We start from the raw sequence: 21,317 nt of genomic DNA, 5'->3' as shown, positions 1-21,317 counted from the left end.
GGTCATAGAGGATATATCCAGTGCTAAACAGCACAATGCTAGTATGAAATGGGCATTTAATAAAGGTTTTACCTGTCTATGCCTGTGGCTTGAGTGAGTTGGTAATCTCCCTCTCAACTAATATACTATGGATATATGTATATGTATATGTATATATCTTTTTCAGCCCAAGAGGGTAGTTAATTTCCTTTTGTTATGTTAACATAAATTTAGAAAATGCCTCCAAAACAGAAAAGTATAGGGAAAAATTCAGGATACAATTAGTCAAAAGATCTGAACTAAAATTGTAGCCCTCCAAAAAAAATGTGCATACTTTGATTCAGCAATACCACTACTGGGTCTATACCCTGAAGAGATGATGAAAAAGGGTAAAAACATCACTTGTACAAAAATATTCATAGCAGCTCTGTTTGAGGTAGCAAAGAATTGAAAATGGAGTGAATGTCCATCAATTAAGGAATGGCTGAACAAATTGTGGTATATGTTTGTTATGAAACACTATTGTTCTATTAGAAACCAAGGATGGGATTTCAGAGAAGCCTGGAAAGACTTGCATGAACTGATGCTGAGTGAGATGAGCAGATCCAGGAAGAACATTGTACACCCTAACAACAACATGGGGGTGATGACCAATCTTAATGGACTTGCTCATTCCATCAATACAATAATCAGGGACAATTTTAGAGTACCTGCATCAGAGAATACCATCTGTATCCAGAGAAAGAATTGTGAAGTTTAAACAAAGACCGAAATCTATTACCTTCAATTTTTTTTAAAAAGTGTCTTATGTACTACATAATTTTGCTATCTCTAATATTTTATTTTCTCCTCAAGGATATGAGTTCTCTCCCAACACATTCAATTTCAATCAATGTATAGCATGGAAACAATGTAAAGATTATCAGATGGCCTTCTGGGGGGGGTGGGGGGAAATTGTAAAATTCAAAACCTTGCAAAAAATGATAGGTAGAGACTACTATTACATATAATTGGAAAACAAAATATTAATAAAAAAATAAAATTCTAGCTCTTACACTTATTTGATTATACTATCTCTCCAGAGAAGACTAAAGTACTATTTTTTTGTTGTTATACCAACAAAAGATCTCTAAAAGCTGTAATAAGTTTCAGTTTTCTCATTTGTAAAATAGGGATAATAAAGCTTACCACTACCTACCTCAGGGTCATTTATAAGAAAGCACTTTACTAACCTGAAGGTGATTAACTCCTTTGAAAACAAAGCTTTTTAAATAAAACTGTTCTAAAAGTGGGAAAGTTTTAGCAATGAATTGGTAGAAGTAAACACCGGTTTCAAATCTCAATTTTATTACCAAATTCCTCCCACAAAGCCAAAAGTCAAACTTAAAGTCAATTTTTCTTCAAAACATAATACCCATTAATATATGAACTACCTGACTTCACAGGGATGGAGTGAGAATCAAATCAAATAAATATATAATAATCTTTACAGTACTCTAAGCATAAACTGTTATTGTCACATCCTCCCACATCATCTAGAAACATGCCTATTCTCTACTGTATATGTATATTACCCTTATTTATTCTCTCTAATCCCAATTTTCTTTTCCCCAAAGTGCACAGCAGTAACAAGAAGACACAAAGAACCAAGGATAGGGGCAGCTAGGCAGTGCAGTGGATAAAGCACCAGCCCTGGAGTCAGGAGGACCTGAGTTCAAATCTAACCTCAGACACTTAATAATTACCTAGCTGTCACTCAACCCCATTGCGTTGCAAAAATAAACCCTTAAAAAAAAAAAAGAACCAAGGATAAGGGGCACACTAAGGTCTGCGGAAATCATTATTCACAGGTGGAGGTGGGGGAGGGGTTCAGAGGAGGTGATCCCCGTTACCATGACCAGGTTCTTCCCCCTTCCCTCCTCACTGCTAACCTCTTCTTTTGAGGCTCTTGCTATTCCTATCTATCTCCCCACCCCCACCCCCATCAAAATTCTGATCTACAGACTCCCCAGGTCAGGACCTCATTCAAGGAGTCTGACACCTGCTCACAATTTTTCCCTCTTCCCAATTCCTGCCCTTGCACTTAGGGGACTTAACATATATTTCGATTCTCAAATACCTCAGACTTGCCCCCCCCAGGTCAGTCATGCCCTTAAGATGCTCAAACCCTGTCATCCACCAATGCACCACCTCCCCCTTCCAGAATTCCCAAAACTTCTTATCCCACCATAATCTTTTCACTTCTCCCTGTTTCCTTTACAAAACCCTACTCTTCGTCTACATTGCGACCTTCAACCCTTGACCCCCCAATTCTCTTCTGCACTAGACACTCTTTTTTCTGCATCTGATGAACCAATTCTCTACTGCCCTCCCTTCTGAATCCCTCTTTATCGTCTCTTAGGCCTGGTCAAGTCTCAGCCACGGATCATTTCCAGCAATGGGTCCCCTTCGTCTCTACACACCTCGGTCCCCTCAGTCTGACCCCTACATCCGGGCACTCCTACCTCTCACCCCTGTCCCCTCAGCCTGTCCCCCACATCCAGGCAATCCTACCTCTCACCCCGGTCCCCTCAGTCTGACCCCTACATCCGGGCACTCCTACCTCTCACCCCTGTCCCCTCAGCCTGTCCCCCACATCCAGGCAATCCTACCTCTCACCCCGGTCCCCTCAGTCTGACCCCTACATCCGGGCACTCCTACCTCTCACCCCGGTCCCCTCAGTCTGACCCCTACATCCGGGGACCCCGTCCCCTCAGCCTGTCCCCCACATCCAGGCAATCCTACCTCTCAGCCCGGTCCCCTCAGTCTGACCCCTACATCCGGGCTCTCCTGCCTCTCACCCCGGTCCCCTCAGCCTTCCCCCCACCTCCGGAGCCCCGGTTTCCTCAGCCCTACATCCCGACACCCCGCCCCTCACACTCACCTCTACATCCGAGCACCTCCCCGCCCGGCTCCCGCCCACTGCGCCCACCTGAACTTTCCGTCTCTTCAGCGCCGCCGCGTCCAGCCACACGCCGCAGGCCTCGGCCGTGACGGGGGCTCTTCTCCTCATGGTCACCGAGAGCAGGCCGCCCGGGCCGGGCAGGGACAGATCCGGACAGATCCAGCCACCGCAACCCGCGCGCCAACGGCCCTTTGGATCTCGCGCCGGCGCGGTGGGCGGGGCTGCGCCCAGCGCCCAATGGGAAGAGCGCGCGCTGGACGGCCGCAGACAGCCGGCCCCGCCCCCTCGCTCGGGCCCCGCCTCCCGCCCTCGGGCCCCGCCTCCCGCCCTCGGGCCCCGCCTCCCGCCCTCGGGCTCCGCCTCCCGCCGGGCCCCGCCCCCTAGCTCGGGCCCCGCCTCCCGCCCTCGGGCTCCGCCCCCCGCCGGGCCCCGCCCCCGCGCAGCCTCCCCAGCTCAAGCCCCGCCCCGAGCCTCGGGCCTGCACCCCGCGGGCCTGTGGCTGAGGCTGGCCCAGGCCCGGCCCGAGCAGGACCCCCCAGTCCCCGCCGCCAACACAGACCCCGCGCTGGGCCTGAACTCCGACCCCCAGGCAAAGACTCGGTCAGCCGGGCCACAAGTTCAAATCCAGTGAATATTTATTAAGGCCCGGGGCGTCCCGGCCCGCAGCGCGGCCCTGCCCCCAGGCTGCCCCCGCGCCGCCTCGGGGGGGCCCTGGGCTTCCTCCCCCAGCCCTCCGGAGGGCAGGAAGCTGGCTGGCAGCGCGGGGGGAAGGGCGCAGAACCTCGGGGCCCCGGGGCTTCTCTCCGGCCCTTCCCAAGGTCACCCGGGGCTCCGGGAGAGGGGCCAGGCCTGCCAGACCTACCCCACGGTGACCATCTGGGTTTTGGCCTAGAGCCCAAAGGAAAACACTGGCATCCAAAGGAGAGGCCCCGAGTGGGACGGGGAAGAAGGCTGCGGAAGGTTCCATGCCCTGTCCTGGCAGAAAACAGCCTTTGAGATGGCGGAGCTTGGGGAAGAAAGTCCGCAGGGAGGAAGCCGGATGTGCCAACACGAGGCCCTCCAGCTGGGCAGCTTCAAACTACCCCGGGCGCCTGCGCCGACAGTGCCCCGAGGAGGATAAGACTCGGTTCCCAAGAGTCTCCCGAAAGCTCTGCCACTGCAGGCCGCTGCTGAAGGTGCCTCTCGCACTCTCAGATCTGTCTGACTCCCTCAGACAAGCTCAGAGCCCTGGGCTTTGCCACCCAGATGCTCGCACAGCCATTTCACCCAAAGCAACAGAAGAAAGGGGGGCGACCATACCTCCTCTCCTACAGATCTATTTCTTTCAGATCCATGGAAAGTGAGATGAGCAGGAATGTAGATAGAACAAGGTACAGAGGGTGAGGGGTCTGCCAGGCCTAGCAAGGCTAGAGACAAGAAACATCCTAGCATCCCAAGGCTCCATCTTCCTACCTCTGAACTGGAAAAGAAGGGGATGGGGGAGGGGAGGGCACTAGAGTTACCGCGGTCAGACACAACTTTACTGGGGTCTCTACAGTTGCTGGATTGCCCTCCTTCCCGAGCGGGCACTGGGCTCCGGCCCTTCCTCCTTCCCAACCCAGCACCCTTCTCACTGCCCTTCAATCCTCTTTGCAGCTCAGCTCCCGCCTCACACGGTGGCTGAGGAAGAGGGCAGTGAGGACGCTACAGACTACAGTGAGGAGGAAGAAAGCAGAGAAATCGTGGGGGGCATGGCGGTGGAGGCCTTCATAGATGGACCGCCGGGCCTCATAGTCCAGGGCCACAGCTTTAAGCTGGGCCAGCGTGCACAGCACCAGGAAGACGTGGAACAGCTGGTGGCCTTGTCCAAATATGTGACACTTGCCGGGGAACCACCTCTCGGGGGAGCAGGCCGAGAAGAAGGCGGCCGCCAGAAGAAAGAATGCCACTTGGCACTTGTGGTAGAGCACGGCCGGGTCCTCCTGGCCCAGCACCTGGGCCACGTAGATGCGGTGCACCACCGGGCTGATGTCCAAGGCATAGGCTAAGCCCGAGGGCATCTCCTGGCAGACGCGACCCATAAGCCCCGGCAGCTGGCGATATTTTGTATAACAGGAGCCGGCGCAAGACAACCAGGCGAGAAAGGCAGCAGCGGGCAGGAAGATGGCCGCCACTTGAGCATGCCAAGCAGGCTCGATGGCATAGTAGAAGTGGGCCAGGGCACTGCCAAACTGATACACAGCCACACCCACATAGTCCAAGAAGAAGAAGCTATAATGCCAGAACTCAGACTTGGCCTGAAGGAGGTGGGCCAGAGCGCTGAAGAGCAGGTAGGTGATGGAGGCAAGGACAATAAGGAAGAGGGGCCGAGCATGCGGGTCTCCCATAAAATCCACAGTGCCCGCAAAGCAGGCCAAGCGCAGCAGCAGCACCAACGCAGCCACCAGGTGGGTCCAGACATTAACGGCCTCATTGTGCTTTTGGAAAAGGCTCAGGAAGTAGAAACGCCAGGTGCGGTGCAGGGGCCGGTAGCCTGAGTAGATATATGGCTTCCAGAAGAGGCGAGGTACCTCAGCCCGACCCACAGTGCTGTCTGGCAGGGGAGATGCCAGTTCCCCCAGGAGCCTGGGCATCTGTCCCAGCTGCCGGACACTGGGGAAGAAGCGGCTGAGCTTCTGGGCTACGGCTGTGGCCATGGTGGGGGCTGAGAGCAGAGAGCTGTAGAAAATGAACAGACAGAATAATCATGAAAATAGCCTCTTGTTTCTCTGTGGCTTCAAGGTTTATAACTCACAATAGACCAGAAGTGCTCAATGTCAACATTAACCTAAGTTTATAATGAAGAAAAGTTCATTTCCTCTCTGGTCATTCCCTTCGTCATACCTTAGGTCAGGTCAACCTGACCATTTTACTGAAATGGGTCTTTTAAATACCAAGGATCTCTCATCTCCCAATCCTAAGGCTTCTTCAAATGGCCAACAAACACTTGATAAATGTCCATTACTGGTCAGGTCCACCAGACACCTTGCTTGGTCTTGGTGATTCAAAGACAAAAAGAAGCTTATCTGTTGGACAAATAGCTCTTTCAAAGATCAAGGCTCCAAAGGTCAAACCCAATGAATAATCCAATGACCAATAAGCACTTTTTTTGTTTTGTTTACAAGGCAATAGACTTGCCCAAGGTCACACAGCTAAGTAATTGTCCTGACTCCAGGGCCAGTGTTCTATTCACTGTACCACCTAGCTGCCCTAGCCAATAAAATTTTAGGAGTGCTTAGTACTTGCCAGTCAGGGGTGTATACACAAAGACAAAAGGGAAATAGTCTGCCCTTGAGGAGAATCCATTCTATCTGAAAACCAGTACACAGTCAATTCAAAAAACACATGCTACATTCTCGGGACACACAGACAAAAAGGAATTAGTTCCTGCCCTCAAAAAGCTGATATTCTATTGGAGGAATGATACAGCATGGGTCATAGAACTAGCAAATAAGGGACCTGAAGAGGCCATCTGATCCAACCTTACAAAGCGAGTTAAAAGCCAAAGAGGTTAAGAGACATCAAAAGTCACAAGGGTAGTAAGCAAAGGTATGTTTCAAACTGAGATCCTCTAACTCCAATGATGTCATTTTGGGGATTAGGAAAAGAACTTGGTGAAAAGGTTTCAAAGAAAGTACACCTGAACTTGAAAGGAATTAGAGATCTCAAAAGATGAGGAAAGCAGAATGGTCTGGGCACACAAAGCCAGCAAACACAAATGCTTGGAGGAAGAACTCATCTCTATCCATCCTCTGCATCTGACTCTTGTCAATAATCACCATTCCTTAAATTCACACTATCCTATTTCTGCTGCCTCTCTATTGTCACTTCTGCTTCCTCCCCTTGACTTCCCTTTTTGCTCCTCCTCCCATCCCCCACGTGAACTCTCTTCAAGACTCCTCTGACCTCCACTCTTCTGTGTCTCCAGCAATTTTTTTGTTTCGTTTTGTTTTTTGTTTTGTTTTTTTTTAGATTTTTCAAGGCAACGGGGTTAAGTGGCTTGCCCAAGGCCACACAGCTAGGTAATTATTAAGTGTCTGAGACCGGATTTGAACCCAGGTACTCCTGACTCCAAGGCCGGTGTTCTATTCACTGTGCCACCTAGCCGCCCCTCCAGTAATTTTTTATCACTACCTCTGAAGTAATCTATCCCAGCCCTACAACACTTCCATTATTTCTATTAACCTTAGAGGTAATATGTCCAAAATTAAATTAGGGTCCTCTCCAAATCAGTGTATTCCCCCTCCCACATTCCTATTTTAGATCACTGAGATACTGTCTTGCAGTCATCGAGACTAAGAACCTCTCTCAATTTAGGCCCATAATATGGTACTTAAAACTGGGGACACTGTCTTTGGATTGAGTCATTTTACATCAAAGAAACTATTCTTGGCTGTTATTATGCATCCCCATTCTTTTAATTCAGCCATTAGGAAAGGACCTTCTAGCAACTAATTTCCTAAAAGTATTACAATTTGTTACCTACTAACTCAAACTCAACCCACCACTTTGTCTTCTCAGTTTCATTCTTTCACTGAAATATCCCTTCTACTTTCCTCCAATCATAGAAAATTAATTGTGTGGCAGCCCTTCAGAAAAAGTGTTGGAACTATACGAGACCTCAAATCATGGGATGTCAGAGATGGAACAGACCTTAGAATCTCAGAACTGGAAGTGACCATAGAAAATATATTTGGAATAGATCTTGGAGCACACAATGTCTGAGCAGAAAAGAACATTTGAACAAGGGGAAGTCAAAGATGAAAGGGGCCATAGAATGCAGACAGAGCTATAAGGGTCTTTGGAACAATTCAGACCTGGAAGGGATCTTGGGACATGGAGTGTTAGAAAACAGAAAGTAGGAACTGAAAGGAATCTTTGCAACCAACTAGTCCAACCTTCATTTTTACAAATTAAAAATAGTCTACAGAGATAACATTCTTTTCAGCTATCTAAAATATCATCTAGCTAACCCTTTCATTTTACTGAAGAAACTGAGGTCCAAATCCTAGAGAAGACAGCAGAGTCAAAGACAAAGCAGACCCCAGAATCAAGATGGTGGTGGTAAAACCACAACTTATATTTCTAAAGCCCTGCCAAATGACCAAAGTCTTTTCCTCACTACAATTCTGAGATGCATGAGTACTATAAACAATGACCCCTATTTTACAAATAAACTGATTAACAGGTTAAGGCTACCAACCTACCGGTGACTCAGACAGCAGGGGTCACAACTAAAATGCAAAACCAAAAATCCCCTGACTCCACACCCTTTTCTTTGCATTTCAACATCCTGCTTCTCCATGCTCTAGTCCCTCCCTCTAGAAAACTTGGCTTCTTCATTCTAAGCCCTGAAGGGCCTAGTTTGCTCTTACTACTTTGGATGACTTTCAGCTGTTCCTTTATTAAGCCATTTCTGGAGCATCGGGCTATCCCCAAGCAAGAGAGTCAATGAAGGTCTGAATTTTGCTCATTCCTCTGTTTACCCCCAAGGTGGGCTCAGTCCCCAGAGCAAGGCCCTGTCTTTAACTACACTATCTGTTCCTATTACTGATGCAATATAATTGCATGTTGGTATATTTATTCTCTGAAATCATTTATTTTCCATCTACCCTGTTTTCAATTCAACTCTACTTACACATTCTTACTAAATGTGGAACCTTGGGCAGCAGAACCCTTGGGACCTAGATTTTCTTTTCTGTAAAATGAGGTAGGTAGGCTAGATTATAGCTCTCAAGACTATGAATTTATACTACAAGTTACAGAATCTCCCTCCCATCATACAATTTCCTGGCAGCCTTCTACCCCACCAGCCCTTCCTTTCAAGGCACACCCACCTCCTTAGACTCCCATCTCCCAGGGCTTCCAATAAACATTTGGGATCTCCTCCCTCCCCTCTTCTCTCCCAGGAAAAAGCCCAAGAAAACAAAAGAGTGGCTGTTCAGGAAGGAGAGTCCCCCATGGAAAACTTTCAGATCTTTATTGGGGCTCCATTTCACAGTGAATGTCCCATTCCAACCAGAATCTGTTTTTCAAAATCATGCCTCTAGATGCCGGTGGAATAAAACACTGACTTAGTAGAAAGGAAGTCATAAGGGATGATCACCTGGCATGGGGTGATGGGGGATGTGTCTCTGGAACCTGCTCTGACAAGTCTAACCAGAGTCCTGACTGCCCTTGCCCATCTGGGCCATGCAATTAATATATTAAAACATACCAGTCCAATGTCCCACCCTTCAATCCTAATAAAACTTCCAAAGCATGCTAAGGTCACCTGGGGATAAGGGGAAGGTACTCTCAAACCCAGGGCAAGGGAATCACTGCCAGAGGAATGGTTTCCTTCCCAGGATATCCTACCCTTTGATCCGGATGAAACTTCCAAAGCATGCTAAGGTCACCTGGGGATAAGGGGAGGGTTCTCTCAAGCTCAGGGCAAAGCGATCTCTGCCAGGGGAATGGGCAACTTCCCGGTATGCTCCACTTCTACAAGTCAGGTAAGACTGCTAGGAATAGGGTTTCCAGGGATCGGAGATGTCCTGTGTGATGTCACTGAAGGGTGGGGCTGAGGATGGCTCTACTAGCTGCCCACCATCATTCATCTTTAGGAGGGATCAGCCTATGGGTTCCTATCCCCAATCTACTAATCTCTGGGGATTCCCTAAAAAGTTCCCTCTTCACATCCGGGGAGGTCAGGATAGGCAGAAGTCATTGTCTTAAAGTACTGCAGAAAAAAACTCAGGCCCAAAGAAGTACTTACCCCAAAACACCCAGCAGTCAAAAGCAAAGACAATCTCAGGTCTCAGACCTCCAGGTTCTCAGTTCAAAACTCTTTTCACAGGATATTAGGAAAACAAGTGTTCTCCAATCTACTCAATGCAAATGAGAATAAAAATGTAACAAAAGCAGAACTAAAGAGATCCTGTCCAATTTTTTTTCAATCAAACAAAACCCCTTATTTTCCATATTGTGTTAACCTCATTTCAGACATGCTCAGCCATAATATGAACTTGGGCCCTGTGCTTATTACCAGAGCATCTTTTCTCTTAGACCCTATAGTCTTCCGGATGGGATAGGAATCAAATATCAATACCAAAAGCCTAGAGAGTGTTGTGATGGAGTTATCTTAAGGGATTCAATTCTCCCTGAGGACTCTAGTCACTGGTAATCCTTGGAGCACCAAATGATTCCCTAGGGTCTTGTGGCCTCAAAGAATACCAACAACTGATTTCTTGGAGAGCCTTACCTTGGTCCAATGGAAACCCTTGGGGATATAGGGGAGGGTAAGGGCAGAAGTTTGCCCAATATGTTGCCAAGGCTTGGACTTCCTAAATACACAGTTAAGTGCATCTCTCAATTGGCAAATAATTACACTGTTCACTGTCTAGAACTCACTGAGTCTATTCAAAAAGCCATCAGATTCCTACAGCCTTGAAAATCAGCAGAAATTTTATAGGCAAAGATGTTATAGGAAAGTTGCCAGATGAGAGTTTACCATTCCAGTTGGGCAGGGGCTGATGTAAAATTCATTCTGCATCACCTAAACACACTGTGACCAATGGGTTTGAAGCTTCTATCATGTTTGTCAACATCTCTGAATAAATTATAGAACCATAGACTTAGATGTTAAAAGGGAACTTAGAGGTCATCTTGTTTGGCCCCCTTTGTTTTACAAATGGAGACACAGAGATCCAGAGAAGGGAAGTGACTTTGTCTAAAATAACATAGGTGGCAAACTCAGCTCCTCATAGAACTCTAACCACTGTGTCACACACCCTTGTCGACCCTGAGGATGGAAAGTGTTTTTGTTTTTAATCAAATATTTGTCAATAAAGTAATTCTATAACTACAATAAAATGGCAAAACCAGGATTCAAAGGCAAGTCCCTTGACTCCAGATCTAATACTCTCACCATTTCTTATATGGTGGTGGTCAGCTTGGTACAGTAGAGAGAGCACAGGGACTTGGAAATCAGGAAGACTCAGCTTCAAAACTGCCCTCAGATACTTGCTAGTTCTGTAAAATAAAGGGTACCATGAACAGAGCACCAGGCTTGGAGTCAAGAAGACCTGAGTTTAAATCCAGCCTCAAGATTCTTAAGAGCAAACCATTTAATCTATGTGCCTTGGTTTTTTCATCTATAAAATGAGTTGGAGAAGGAAACAGCAAACCACTCTCTGCCAAGAAAATAACAAATGGGATCACAGGTGGACACAACTAAACAAAAGGAAGATTTACTTTGATGGCCTCTTCAGTTCTCTCCAAACTCTAAAATCTAGACTCTTGGAGATCATTTCTATTCACTTGGCTAGCTGGGGAAATGCCTTTGACTTTGTGATTTGAGGACTGTGCTAAAGTTCATCCCAAGTTATCAAGTGAAGTGTCAGGTGACCTGACTAGGACCTTGTCCTGGGCACCTTTCAGTTCAACTCGGGCAGACAGACAAACCTTATCTTACCTTGAGTTAATTATTTCTCTCCCTGGAAAACTTTTTGTTGTTTTTTAAGGTCCCAAATGTTCTATCCTTTAAATCAAAGTTTAACAATAACATTAGCATATTCTGATAATGGGTGGCTATCTATAGGAAGGTTCCAATATTGGCATTATGGGTACACATGGGGCACATATGCATGGGGCAACCAGAACTTTGACCCACATGCAAACATGGAAGAGGAAACTCTTGCGCTCCCTCCCTAGCCCAGCCCCCTGACTGGGCCCTAGTTCAACAGCCATCATGTCCTTCTCCCAGAAGTGGAACCTGCTGTCTCAAAATGTATTACCCGTTCTGGGGATCCCTAATAGTAAACTCCATCCTAGCTTTCCACAATCCCTGCCCTTTTCTTTCTTTGGGGGGGGGGGGCTTTGCAAAGCAATGGGGTTGTGACTTGCCCAAGGTCACACAGCTAAGTAATTAGTAAGTGTCTGAGGTCAGGTTTGAACTCAGGTCCTCCTGACTCCAGGGCCAGTACTCTATCTATTGTACCACCTAGCCACTGCTCTCCCTTCCCTTTCAACTATGCTCTATGGAATCATCCTCTATTGTTAACAAATTCCCCTTCAGACAGAACCCCTTCCTCTTACATTCCTTTCATCTCCTGGCACTCACAAAGGCCTAGTTATTTCCAGAAAACATGCCATCTCTAGGCACCCTCTCCAATGCTGGCTGCTGTCATACCTCCTCACATCCAGAACAAAGAGGAAAAGTTGACATACTCTCTGTTCTTAGTTACTTTCAAATCCTCCCTCCACTCACTGAGCCTCCACTCACTGAGCCACCACTGCTCTCCTACTGACATCTCTGGATTTCCAACTGTCCCTCATAAATTTTATAACTGACTCATGTCTTTTTTCTTCATCCCAACACCTGCTCTTGTCTTGTAATCTCTGTCTGCAGTCTACCTAGAGCCTACAAGGGGCCTCTGATGTAGATTCACCAGGCACTGGCAAAAGGCACCAGGATCCCGAATAGAGGCTTCTGGTGAGGAAAGTCCTTAGGAGGCAGTTGGAAATATGACTTCTGCACATGGGAATACAATAAGAGGGTAGAGTCTATAGAAGGGGGTGTCCAAGGCTCCAGTGAGGGTATTTATGGTTAATGGGTAAGATGTGTTTTGTGGGAGATAGAAAAGAACTAGTTATGTAGTCAATTCTCCATTATCTGCATTATGATTAGACACTGTGGATTATAAATGGCAAAGAAAATTTGATGCCTATCTAGCTTTCTACTGCTACCTAACATCTGGCTCAACTCCATGCTGAACTTTAGTCTGTTATTTTTAAAAAAGTAAATCCCAGGGGGCAGCTAGGTGGCGCAGTGGATACAGCACCGGCCCTGAAGTCAAGAGTACCTGAGTTCAAATTTGACCTCAGACACTTAATAATAATTACCTAGCTGTGTGGCCTTGAGCAAGCCACTTAACCCCATTTGCCTGGCAAAAACTAAAACAAAAAAAAAAGTAAATCCCACAATGTATTCTAAAACCAAATAGAAATGACTTTTTAAAAAAAATTCCTGCTGTTACGAATGCATATAAATGTGAAATATTACTCTTCTAATAATTCAAGTAGCTGAAAGTCAGATAATTCAATTCCTAATTACAGAATGCTCCAGGAAGTGAATTACTCTCATTTCAAAGATAAGGAAGCTCAGATAGGGGAGGATGACAGAACTGTTCAGGTTCACCACAGCATGAGGGACAAAAACAGAAGCAAGTCTTTTCCTCCAGTGAGTTCCTGACTAGCTCACAAGAGCTCCCCAAAATTCAGTCTCCTGTAGGGACACAAGACATACACAACAGAGCCAAAGAGGAGAAAACAGATGAAAGAAATAGAGGTCTAGAGAGAAGCAGCATCCTTGGCCAGGGTATCAAGTTGGCATCAGTCCCAGGGAAGAAGGGATGCTCTGTCCCCTATCTCTGTGAGCCAGGACACAGTGTTCTGAGCCAAACCACAAAGGGCTCAAAGAAACAAGGTTTTAAGGAAGCGAAACATGTCCTACACTAAGAACCTCAAGACTATCATCTCTTCTCTAGCCACATTCACTCCCCAGTAATATTTTCCATCCTCCAGCCCAGCCCCCACACTTCTCAACCCACCCAGAAGTTCTTCTTATTTTAGGGAAAAGATGGCCGGGCCTTCTAGAAGCATGAGAGCTTTTTCTCCTGTAAGCATTCTCTGCGTTTTCCTGGTCCCTTAGGGGCAGGCAAGCGGCTCACCCAGACTTCCGAGAGTGGCTCCTCCAAGGCTCTTGGACCAAAGTCTCAGTCGGATTAACTAGCGTCCTGGCTCTGGCTTTCCACTTTCTCATCCACAAAAGGCGGTCTTTGGGTTCGGGGTCCTAGCCCCTCTGTGCTAAGGGGCCCCCGGCTCTGACAGATGTCTCTCAATATATGAATATTGAGGGTCTACGTCTCTGGGCCTCCGTCTCCCCGTGCCTTGGAAGGAGTGGAGCTCCGGGACCGAGGGCTGGTCTATCCCTGCGGGCCGGTAGCGGCCGGGGCCAGTTCTGTGGGTCAGTGTCTCCCTCCTGTCTGTCTCTGTCTCTCTGTCTCTCTGTCTGTCACTGTCTTTCTCCCCCCTCACTTTCCCAGCTCTCTTAAGGTCCCGACCCCCCCCCCCCGTCCCTCCGTCTCTCCCCCTCCCCCAGCTCTTAAGGTCCCGGCCCCCCCACTCGCTCCCGGGGCCGGGCCGGGCCGGGCTCCGTGCGCTGTGGCCCCCCGGCCCCGGGCCCCGGCCCCGCGCCTCCCTCCGGCTCCCCCGGGCCGCCTCACCCGGCTGCGGGCCCTTCGGGCGGTGCGCGGAGAGCTCCCACGCCGGCAGAGGCGGCCCCGGCGGCGGCGCGAGCCCCGGCCCGAGCCCCGGCTTGGTCCCCAGGAGCCGAGGCGAAGCGGGGCAGGAGCTGGGCGGCAGCGACCTCCCGGCGGCTCCGCCCCGGCCGCGCGCCCCCGCCCCTCCGCCCCTCCCTCGGCGCACCCCGCTCCTCCGCCTCGGGGGCGTCCCGGGGGGACGGGAGCGGGGGCCCCCCCGGGCAGGGGCCCGCCTCCCAAGGGGCCCCGGCGCGCGGCCCTCCCAGCCGGGCGCCCCCTCGGGGCTCCTCCCTCCCTCCCCCATCCAGACTCGGGGCGCCCCGGTAGGAAGGTCCCCCGCGCAGGGAGGGCCAGGGCCCGGGAGCTGAAGGCGAGGGGAAGCCCAGCGGCCGGGGAGGGGAGGCCCCTCTGCCCGGCGCCCCGGCGCCCATCCGCAGTCGGGCTGAGTCCGGTTGGGACAGCCTGGCCCGGAGGCGCCCGGGGGGCGGTCCGGCCTGGAAGGACCAAGCCGGACAGATCAGTCCTGAAGCGGCGCGGAGGCCGAGGGCAGACGCTGTAAGCTGCGCAGCGGGAGCGGGGCGGGGACCAAAGCGCAGGGAAGCTTCACTCCAGAGTCTGGAAAGCGGCGTCACGCAGGGAAAGTAATGCCTGCGGGGCACAGGGAGAAGCCTGATGGAGACCGGATGACACCCCGACTGATGCGCGGCCCAACGGCAGAGCCAAGGAGCGATTCCCGTGGAAGAGAAGAAGGATGCATTTCAGAACTTCTGAGGCGATGCAATAATGTTTTTGTCCCTCATTTTAGAAGACCAGGACATCCGGGAGGCGATGCCATGATAAGCGCGTGAATCGCATCGGAGTGAAGGGGTGTTGTGCAAAGCCCCCAGCCTCGCTTTCTCCTCCAGAGCCAGCTGGGTCCAGTGGTCAGGCATGAATTAGGATGCCTGGAGATGCCATCTGGTAACACATTGGAAAGAGCCCTGACTGGCCCCGGAGTCAGGAAGACCTGAGTTCAAATAGGGCCTCAGACATTTGACTCTTATGAACTGTGTGACCTTGCAAAAACAAACAAAAAACCTTGGACTCTTGCAGATGAATAAATAGTAATATATGTTTGTTGGCTGCCTGAATTCATATTCTGGATCTTCTCACTTTTTTTGTTTGTTTTGGGGGTTTTTTTTGGCAAGGCAGTGGGGTTAAGTGACTTGCCCAAGGTCACACAGCTAGGTAATTAACTGCCTGAGGCCAAATTTGAATTCAGGTTCCTCCTGATTCCAGGGTCAGTGCTCTATCTACTGCACTACCTAGCTGCCCCAATCCTCTTACTTGTGCAATAAAGTAGTTCTCAGGGGAAAAGTCTTATTCCAAACTATATATTAACAAATTAGACAAACCAAAAATGCATTTAAAAAATTCAAAAATCAACAAATAGGTAAACCCAAAATAAGCACAAATTAGATGAGAAAAATTTACATTGCAAACCCAAAATACCAAAGATTTGGTTCTTCAGCAATTCACAAAGAAGTATGGCCAAATAACTGAAGGCCTGTCATGTAAACTTGCCCCAAGATTAAAAAATCTGGAGTAATGTGTGTCAATTGCAAAGGGGCAAATTTAGTTCTGATTGGGGGAAATTTTCTTATGATTAGAGTTTGCCAAAAGTGGACTGGGGTGGGATTAGGGGGCTGTAAACATAGGCTACTTGAGATTATGATGGGAGAGGTCTCCAAGAGAGGATGACTAACAAGATGGTCTCTGAGGTTCTTCCTAGTGCAGGAATTGTAAATCTGTCATTTTGATGCCAGGAATGACAGCATTTAATATCAAGCACCTATCACCAAGCACTGTGCTTTGTACTCAAAGAAATGTTAACTATCAACCCATTAATTTTACATTGGAGGAAATGAAGGCCCAGAGAGGACCTGACAATGTCTTGTCCCAGTCAGTCAACAAGCATCTAATCCATGACGCATATGTGCCAAGCGCCTGACCTAGGTACTGGGGATCCCAACAAAGATCTAAGGCCACCCTGTGAGTTTGGGACAAAGTCTGGCTCCACTTCTCACCCCCCCCCATTTTTTCTGCTGAGCTCCAGTTAATTGGCTAATTCAGATAATATTCCCAGGAAATGATAAAGATAAAACTTTGACATCAGAGCTCCTGTCAGGAATGTTCATCTATAGATTTTATTTTCATATTTTTGTTTTTTTGATGAGCCTACAAAGGATGCCTAGAGGGGAACTAGGAATTAAACACAAACATTTATTACTCCATGGTAGGCATGGTAGAAAAATGCAAAGAGAAATAAGATGTGACCCTTAACCTTGGGATACTCAAAGTCTATTAGGAAAACCAGGATACCTACCCAAACATAATACAAATTCAGATATGATAAATGTGAATAAGAACTCCTGGGCATGTTTCCCACTTCCTACCCCAGAGGTTAAAGACAGAAACAAATTTCCATATGTATTCCAAAATATCAACTATATGTTTTGTGTAGCAAAGAGCTAGAAGCAAAGAGGATGCCCATGTATTGGGGAAATGGCTAAAAAACTGTGGTTTAGAATTTAGAATTCTATCCTACAATAATCAATGACAGAAATGAATCATTCAGAGAAACATAAGATTTATAGGAAATGCTGAATGGTGAAATATATAGCCATATATCTCTTTATCTTTTTCTTTATTGAATATTTTCTTTATTTTGAGTTTTACAATTTCCCCCCATCTTACTTCCCTCTCCCCACTCCCCACAGAAAGCAATTTGTCATTCTTTACAGTGTTTCCATGTTGTACATTGATCCAAATTGAGTGTGATGAGAGAGAAATCATGTCCTTAAGAAACAGTGTATAAGAGATAGCAGGATCAGACAATAAGATATCAATTTTTTTTTTCTAAATTAAAGGGAATAATAGTCCTTGGACTTTGTTCAAACTCCACAGTTCTTTCTCTGGATACAGATGGTATTCTCCATTGCAGACAGCCCAAAATTGTCCCTGGTTGTTGCACTGATGGCATGAGCGAGGCCATCAAGGTTGGTTATTACCTCCATGTTGCTGTTAGGGTGAACAGTGTTTTTCTGGTTCTGCTCATCTCACTCAGCATCAGTTCATGCAAATCCCTCCAGGCTTCCCTGAATTACCGACCCTCCTGGTTTCTAATAGAACAATAGTGCTCTATGACATACATATACCACAATTTGCTAAGCCATTCCCCAATTGAAGGTCATTTCCTTGATTTCCAATTCTTTGCCACCACAAACAGGGCTGCTATGAATATTTTTGTGCAAGTGATGTTTTTACCCTTTTTCATCTTCTTATATCTCTTTATCTTTCTAGTCTTTATTTCATATATATGCCCACACTGATCTCTTTTAACTTAAGGTGTATTCTGGGGTCATGATGATTTGGGAAGAAAGTAAGCCTAGAGATCTCACCTCTTAACTCCTTCAAAGGGAAATTGGGGAAAAGGGATGTGATTCTGTAATGGGCAGGAAGTCATTCATCAGGATAAAGGAAATGTGGTTTAGACTGTCATCCAGAATTGGCTCCCTCCATTTTCTTCTGCTGCTCTTGTTACCCAAGATGCAAGGCACAGGGAGCAACAGTTGTAGTCATTGCTCATACTAGGACTGTAAATTTCCATGAGATGAGGGGATGACCTGGGTTACTCTAGCAGCTCATGCCAATGGGTATGGGCAGAAATTCAAATGAGTGACCAGGGACCAGGGTGGCAAAGATCACATAGCCAAGAGTTGAGATAAAATTAAAGTGGTCAGGAGTAAACTATTAAAAATAAATTTAACTGATGAGCTAGAGAACACAGTGCTCCCTCTTTCTCTCTCTTTCTTGAGTTCTGTTTTGCCTTGGTATAATCTGAAATCTGGAGCTGGGTCCAAGATACATACTCTTGATACCTTATCTCCCTTTTCCATGACCTTTATAGGCCAGGAGCTTCAGAAACTTCCCCACATCCCAAACAACTGAGAGGACAAGTTGAAGGAGATTTGAGGAGATGGCTAGAAGTAGTTTGCTCCATGTAGTTCTCTGCTAGCCTTAAAGCTCCATATGTTAGCTTTGGCTATCATTATTATGTAAGAGAATTTAACCTCTCTCTCCTTTCCTTTTTGCTATTTTCAATAAGCTATGTGACCATGGGAAGTTTAGTACTTGTGTCCTGTAAATGTGGGGGAGGGTTGACTAAGAGAGGAGGTTCCAAATATGAAGTAGAGGATGAAAGTCTCTAGAACCAGCAGACTTTTAGAGCCATGTTTTGTACAACAATCAGGATGATCCCCTAGCAAAAAGATGAACCCAGCTGCCTTGGATTTAAATTATTCAGTGCAGTGTCACTGCTTTGAAACCACTATGATCATATAGATGGGGGAGGGATGGGAGGGTGGGGATGGAGTGAATGGGGATGTGGAAGTGGTTTAAGTGGTTTCAGGTTGTTACCCTCTGGTAATACCACAGTCTTTTAGCCACTCATATCCCTGAAACACATTGAGGTAGCTATAATGCTAGAACTTTAAATAGATGGTACTACCTGGTGAGTAATTCAAGTATTATAATACAGGGATAGATAATATGGTGGCATGCTACCTTTCTGTAAACTTAAGGAAACCAATTCAAAAATCAATTTGGATGGAGGCAATTAGGTAGTGCAGCAGATAGAGCACTTGACTTGAAATCAGGAGGACCAGAGTTCAAATCCAGCCTCAGACATTTAATAATTACCTGTGTGACCTTGGCAAGTCACAATGCCATTGCCTTGCAAAAACAAAAAAACAAACAAGCAAAAAAGTCAATTTGGATTTCTGCCACTACTGGAGCACCCCAAAGGTCACACACAATATACATAAAAGGTTATATGTATAAAATTGCTTTAGCTATGTAAATGAAAGATCACTGATATCCAAGACAATTTTGGAAGACCTATGATGAAAAAAAGCTATCCACCTCCAAAGAAAGAACTGATGGACTCTGAATGCAAATGAAAACATACTGATTTGTGGGTTCTTTTTAACTTTATTATTCTTGGATTATTGGATTCTTTTGGTCTGTTTTTTTTCACAACATGACTAATATGGAAATATTTTTCGCATTATTGCACATGTATAACCTTTATCAAATTGCTTGCCTTCTTAGTGAGGGGGGAGAGGAGAGAGGGAAAGAAGGAATGTGGAACTCAAACATAAAAAAAATGTTAAAATTGTTTTTACATGTAATTGGAAATAAATGCATGCATAAATAAAGGTATATATATAATATTATATATAATACATATGAAAGAAAGGTTACTGAAAGGAGGTTGAACTTTGAGCAATTGAAAAATTAATAATGGTCTAAAAGAAAAGATACTAAGTTATCTCCTTTGGGCAGAGTGACAGGAGACTAGAGTAAAATGTTGCATTGTCAGATAATCATTGTATTAGTTGTTTTTGTTTAACTATTTTAATTTGTTATTTTTAAAATTCAATTTTATATTTTTCAGTTCCAAAATCTCTCCTACCCCATTCCTTTCCCTCATCCATTGAGAAACAAGAGAACCCAAACCTATTATAAATGTATATTAGTAATGAAAAATAAATTCTTGTATTATCTATGTCAAAAAAGAAAGAAAGAAAAGAAATATGTTTCAATTTGCACTCTGAGACCATCAACTCACTATCTGGAGGTGGAGAACAAGTTTCATTCAAGAGTTCTTTGGACTCAGGAACTAAATGAACACAATTGCAAAACATTTTTCACATTAATAAAATTAGAGAAAAATGTGAAAAATCTCATTGGAAAACGACTGACCTAGAAAACAGAACCAGGAGAGAAAATTATTGGACTATCTGAAAGTCCTGGCCAGGAAAAGAGTCTAGACTTTATTTTTCAAGAAATTCTCCAGGAAAATTTCCCTGATATCCTAGAAGCAGAGGATAAATCAGAAATTGAGGGAATCCACCAATCACCTCCTGAAAGATATCCCAAAATAAAACTCCCAGGAGTATTTATAGCCAAATTCCAGAACTCCCAAATCAAGGAGCAAATATTACAAGCAGTCAGAAAGCAGCAAGTCAAATATCACTGAGCTACAGTCAGGATTAAATAGGATTTAGCAGTGTCTACATTAAGGGCTTGTAGGGCTTAGAATATGATATTCCAGAAGGTAAAAGAGCTTGGATTACAACCTATAATCAACTACCCAGCAAAACTGAATATCCTTTTCAGGGGAAAAGATGGACATTCAACGAAATAGGGGACTTTCAACTTTCCTGTTGAAATGGCCAGAGCTGAACAAAAAGTTTGATCTTCAAGTATAGGACTCAGGTGTAGCATAGAGAAGGTGAGCAGGAAGGTCAAATGATGAGGGATTTAATGATATTGAACTGTGTATATTCCTGCATGAGAAGATGATACTGATATCATTCTGATATGAACTTCTCATTTATTAGGGCAGTTAGAAGGAGCATATATGGACAAGGCAGAGAAGGGAGCTGAATATGAGGGTATAACATACTAAAGATGTAGTTAATGGATGAGAAAGGAATGTACTGGGAGAAAGGGAAAGGGGAGGTAGAATGGGCTAAGAGATTTCACATAAAAGAAACAAGAAAAAACTTTTGCAATGAAGTGAGGGGTAGGCGGTGAGGGGGGTATGAGTGAACTTTAATTCTCATCAGAAATGATTCAGAGGGGCGGCTAGGTGGTGCAGTGGATAAGCACCGGCCCTGGAGTCAGGAGTATCTGGGTTCAAATCCAGTCTCAGACACTTAATAATTACCTAGCTGTGTGGCCTTGTGCAAGCCACTTAACCCCATTTGCCTTGCAAAAAAAAAAGTGATTCAGACAGGAAGTAATATACACACTCAATTGGGTATAGACACCTATCTTACCCTAGAGGAAAAAAGAGAGGAAAGGGATGGGAGAAAGGGAACAAGGGGAGAGGAAGGATGTAGGTCATAGAAGAGAGGGAAGATCAGTCAGATACAACATACTCAAACTTTTGAGGAAGGATAGGGTGAAAGGAGAGAGAGAGAAAAGAATAAATGGGGGTGGGGAGGAAAAGAATGGAGGGAAAT

The 21,317-nt window shown here is 46.1% G+C and overlaps 2 protein-coding genes across 16 annotated transcripts in view; both read right to left on the bottom strand.

Annotated features, from left to right (window-relative positions):
* AUNIP (aurora kinase A and ninein interacting protein) overlaps positions 1-3,196 on the bottom strand; it is a 50,990-nt gene extending 47,794 nt beyond the window's left edge. For 5 of the 6 annotated variants that reach the window (XR_012474549.1, XR_012474550.1, XR_012474551.1 and 2 more), the window contains exon 1: positions 2,903-3,196. Coding sequence is in view for 3 of the 6 variants with exons in the window: in XM_074218076.1 (XP_074074177.1) it covers positions 2,903-3,031 (129 nt within the window). In the remaining 3 variants the exon portion in view is untranslated. The remainder of the gene's footprint in view (positions 1-2,902) is intronic. The other variant, XM_074218074.1, reaches the window with a different exon arrangement.
* A 340-nt stretch (positions 3,197-3,536) lies between these two features.
* PAQR7 (progestin and adipoQ receptor family member 7) lies at positions 3,537-15,169 on the bottom strand. 10 transcript variants are annotated; one of them, XM_074218067.1, is made up of 3 exons: positions 14,209-14,298; positions 9,699-10,954; positions 3,537-5,620 (listed from the first exon to the last, which is right to left on the bottom strand). In XM_074218067.1, exon 3 carries the CDS (start codon positions 5,596-5,598, stop codon positions 4,543-4,545), a length of 1,056 nt encoding a protein of 351 aa, XP_074074168.1. In that variant the 5' UTR covers positions 5,599-5,620; positions 9,699-10,954; positions 14,209-14,298; the 3' UTR covers positions 3,537-4,542. The 10 variants fall into 10 exon arrangements, with proteins under 10 accessions (XP_074074168.1, XP_074074171.1, XP_074074165.1 ...); XM_074218070.1 differs by having other exon boundaries at positions 9,699-9,807; positions 14,209-14,297; XM_074218064.1 differs by lacking the exon at positions 14,209-14,298 and having other exon boundaries at positions 9,699-9,807; positions 10,851-13,743.
* Positions 15,170-21,317: the final 6,148 nt, after the last annotated feature.

This window comes from Macrotis lagotis, chromosome 1 (assembly GCF_037893015.1).
Source record: "Macrotis lagotis isolate mMagLag1 chromosome 1, bilby.v1.9.chrom.fasta, whole genome shotgun sequence".
Taxonomy (NCBI): Eukaryota; Metazoa; Chordata; class Mammalia; order Peramelemorphia; family Peramelidae; genus Macrotis; species Macrotis lagotis.
The sequence above is the reverse complement of the archived record's forward strand: the minus strand, read 5'-3'. Positions and strand labels throughout refer to the sequence as shown.

Coding starts and splice junctions, on each gene's coding strand:
- PAQR7 (XM_074218062.1), bottom strand. CDS start 14,675: ATGGGCGCCGGGGCGCCGGGCAGAGGGGCCTCCCCTCCCCGGCCGCTG. Junction 5,621..14,208: donor CCCGAAGGGCCCGCAGCCGG/GTGAGGCGGCCC, acceptor CATTTTCTACAG/CTCTCTGCTCTCAGCCCCCA.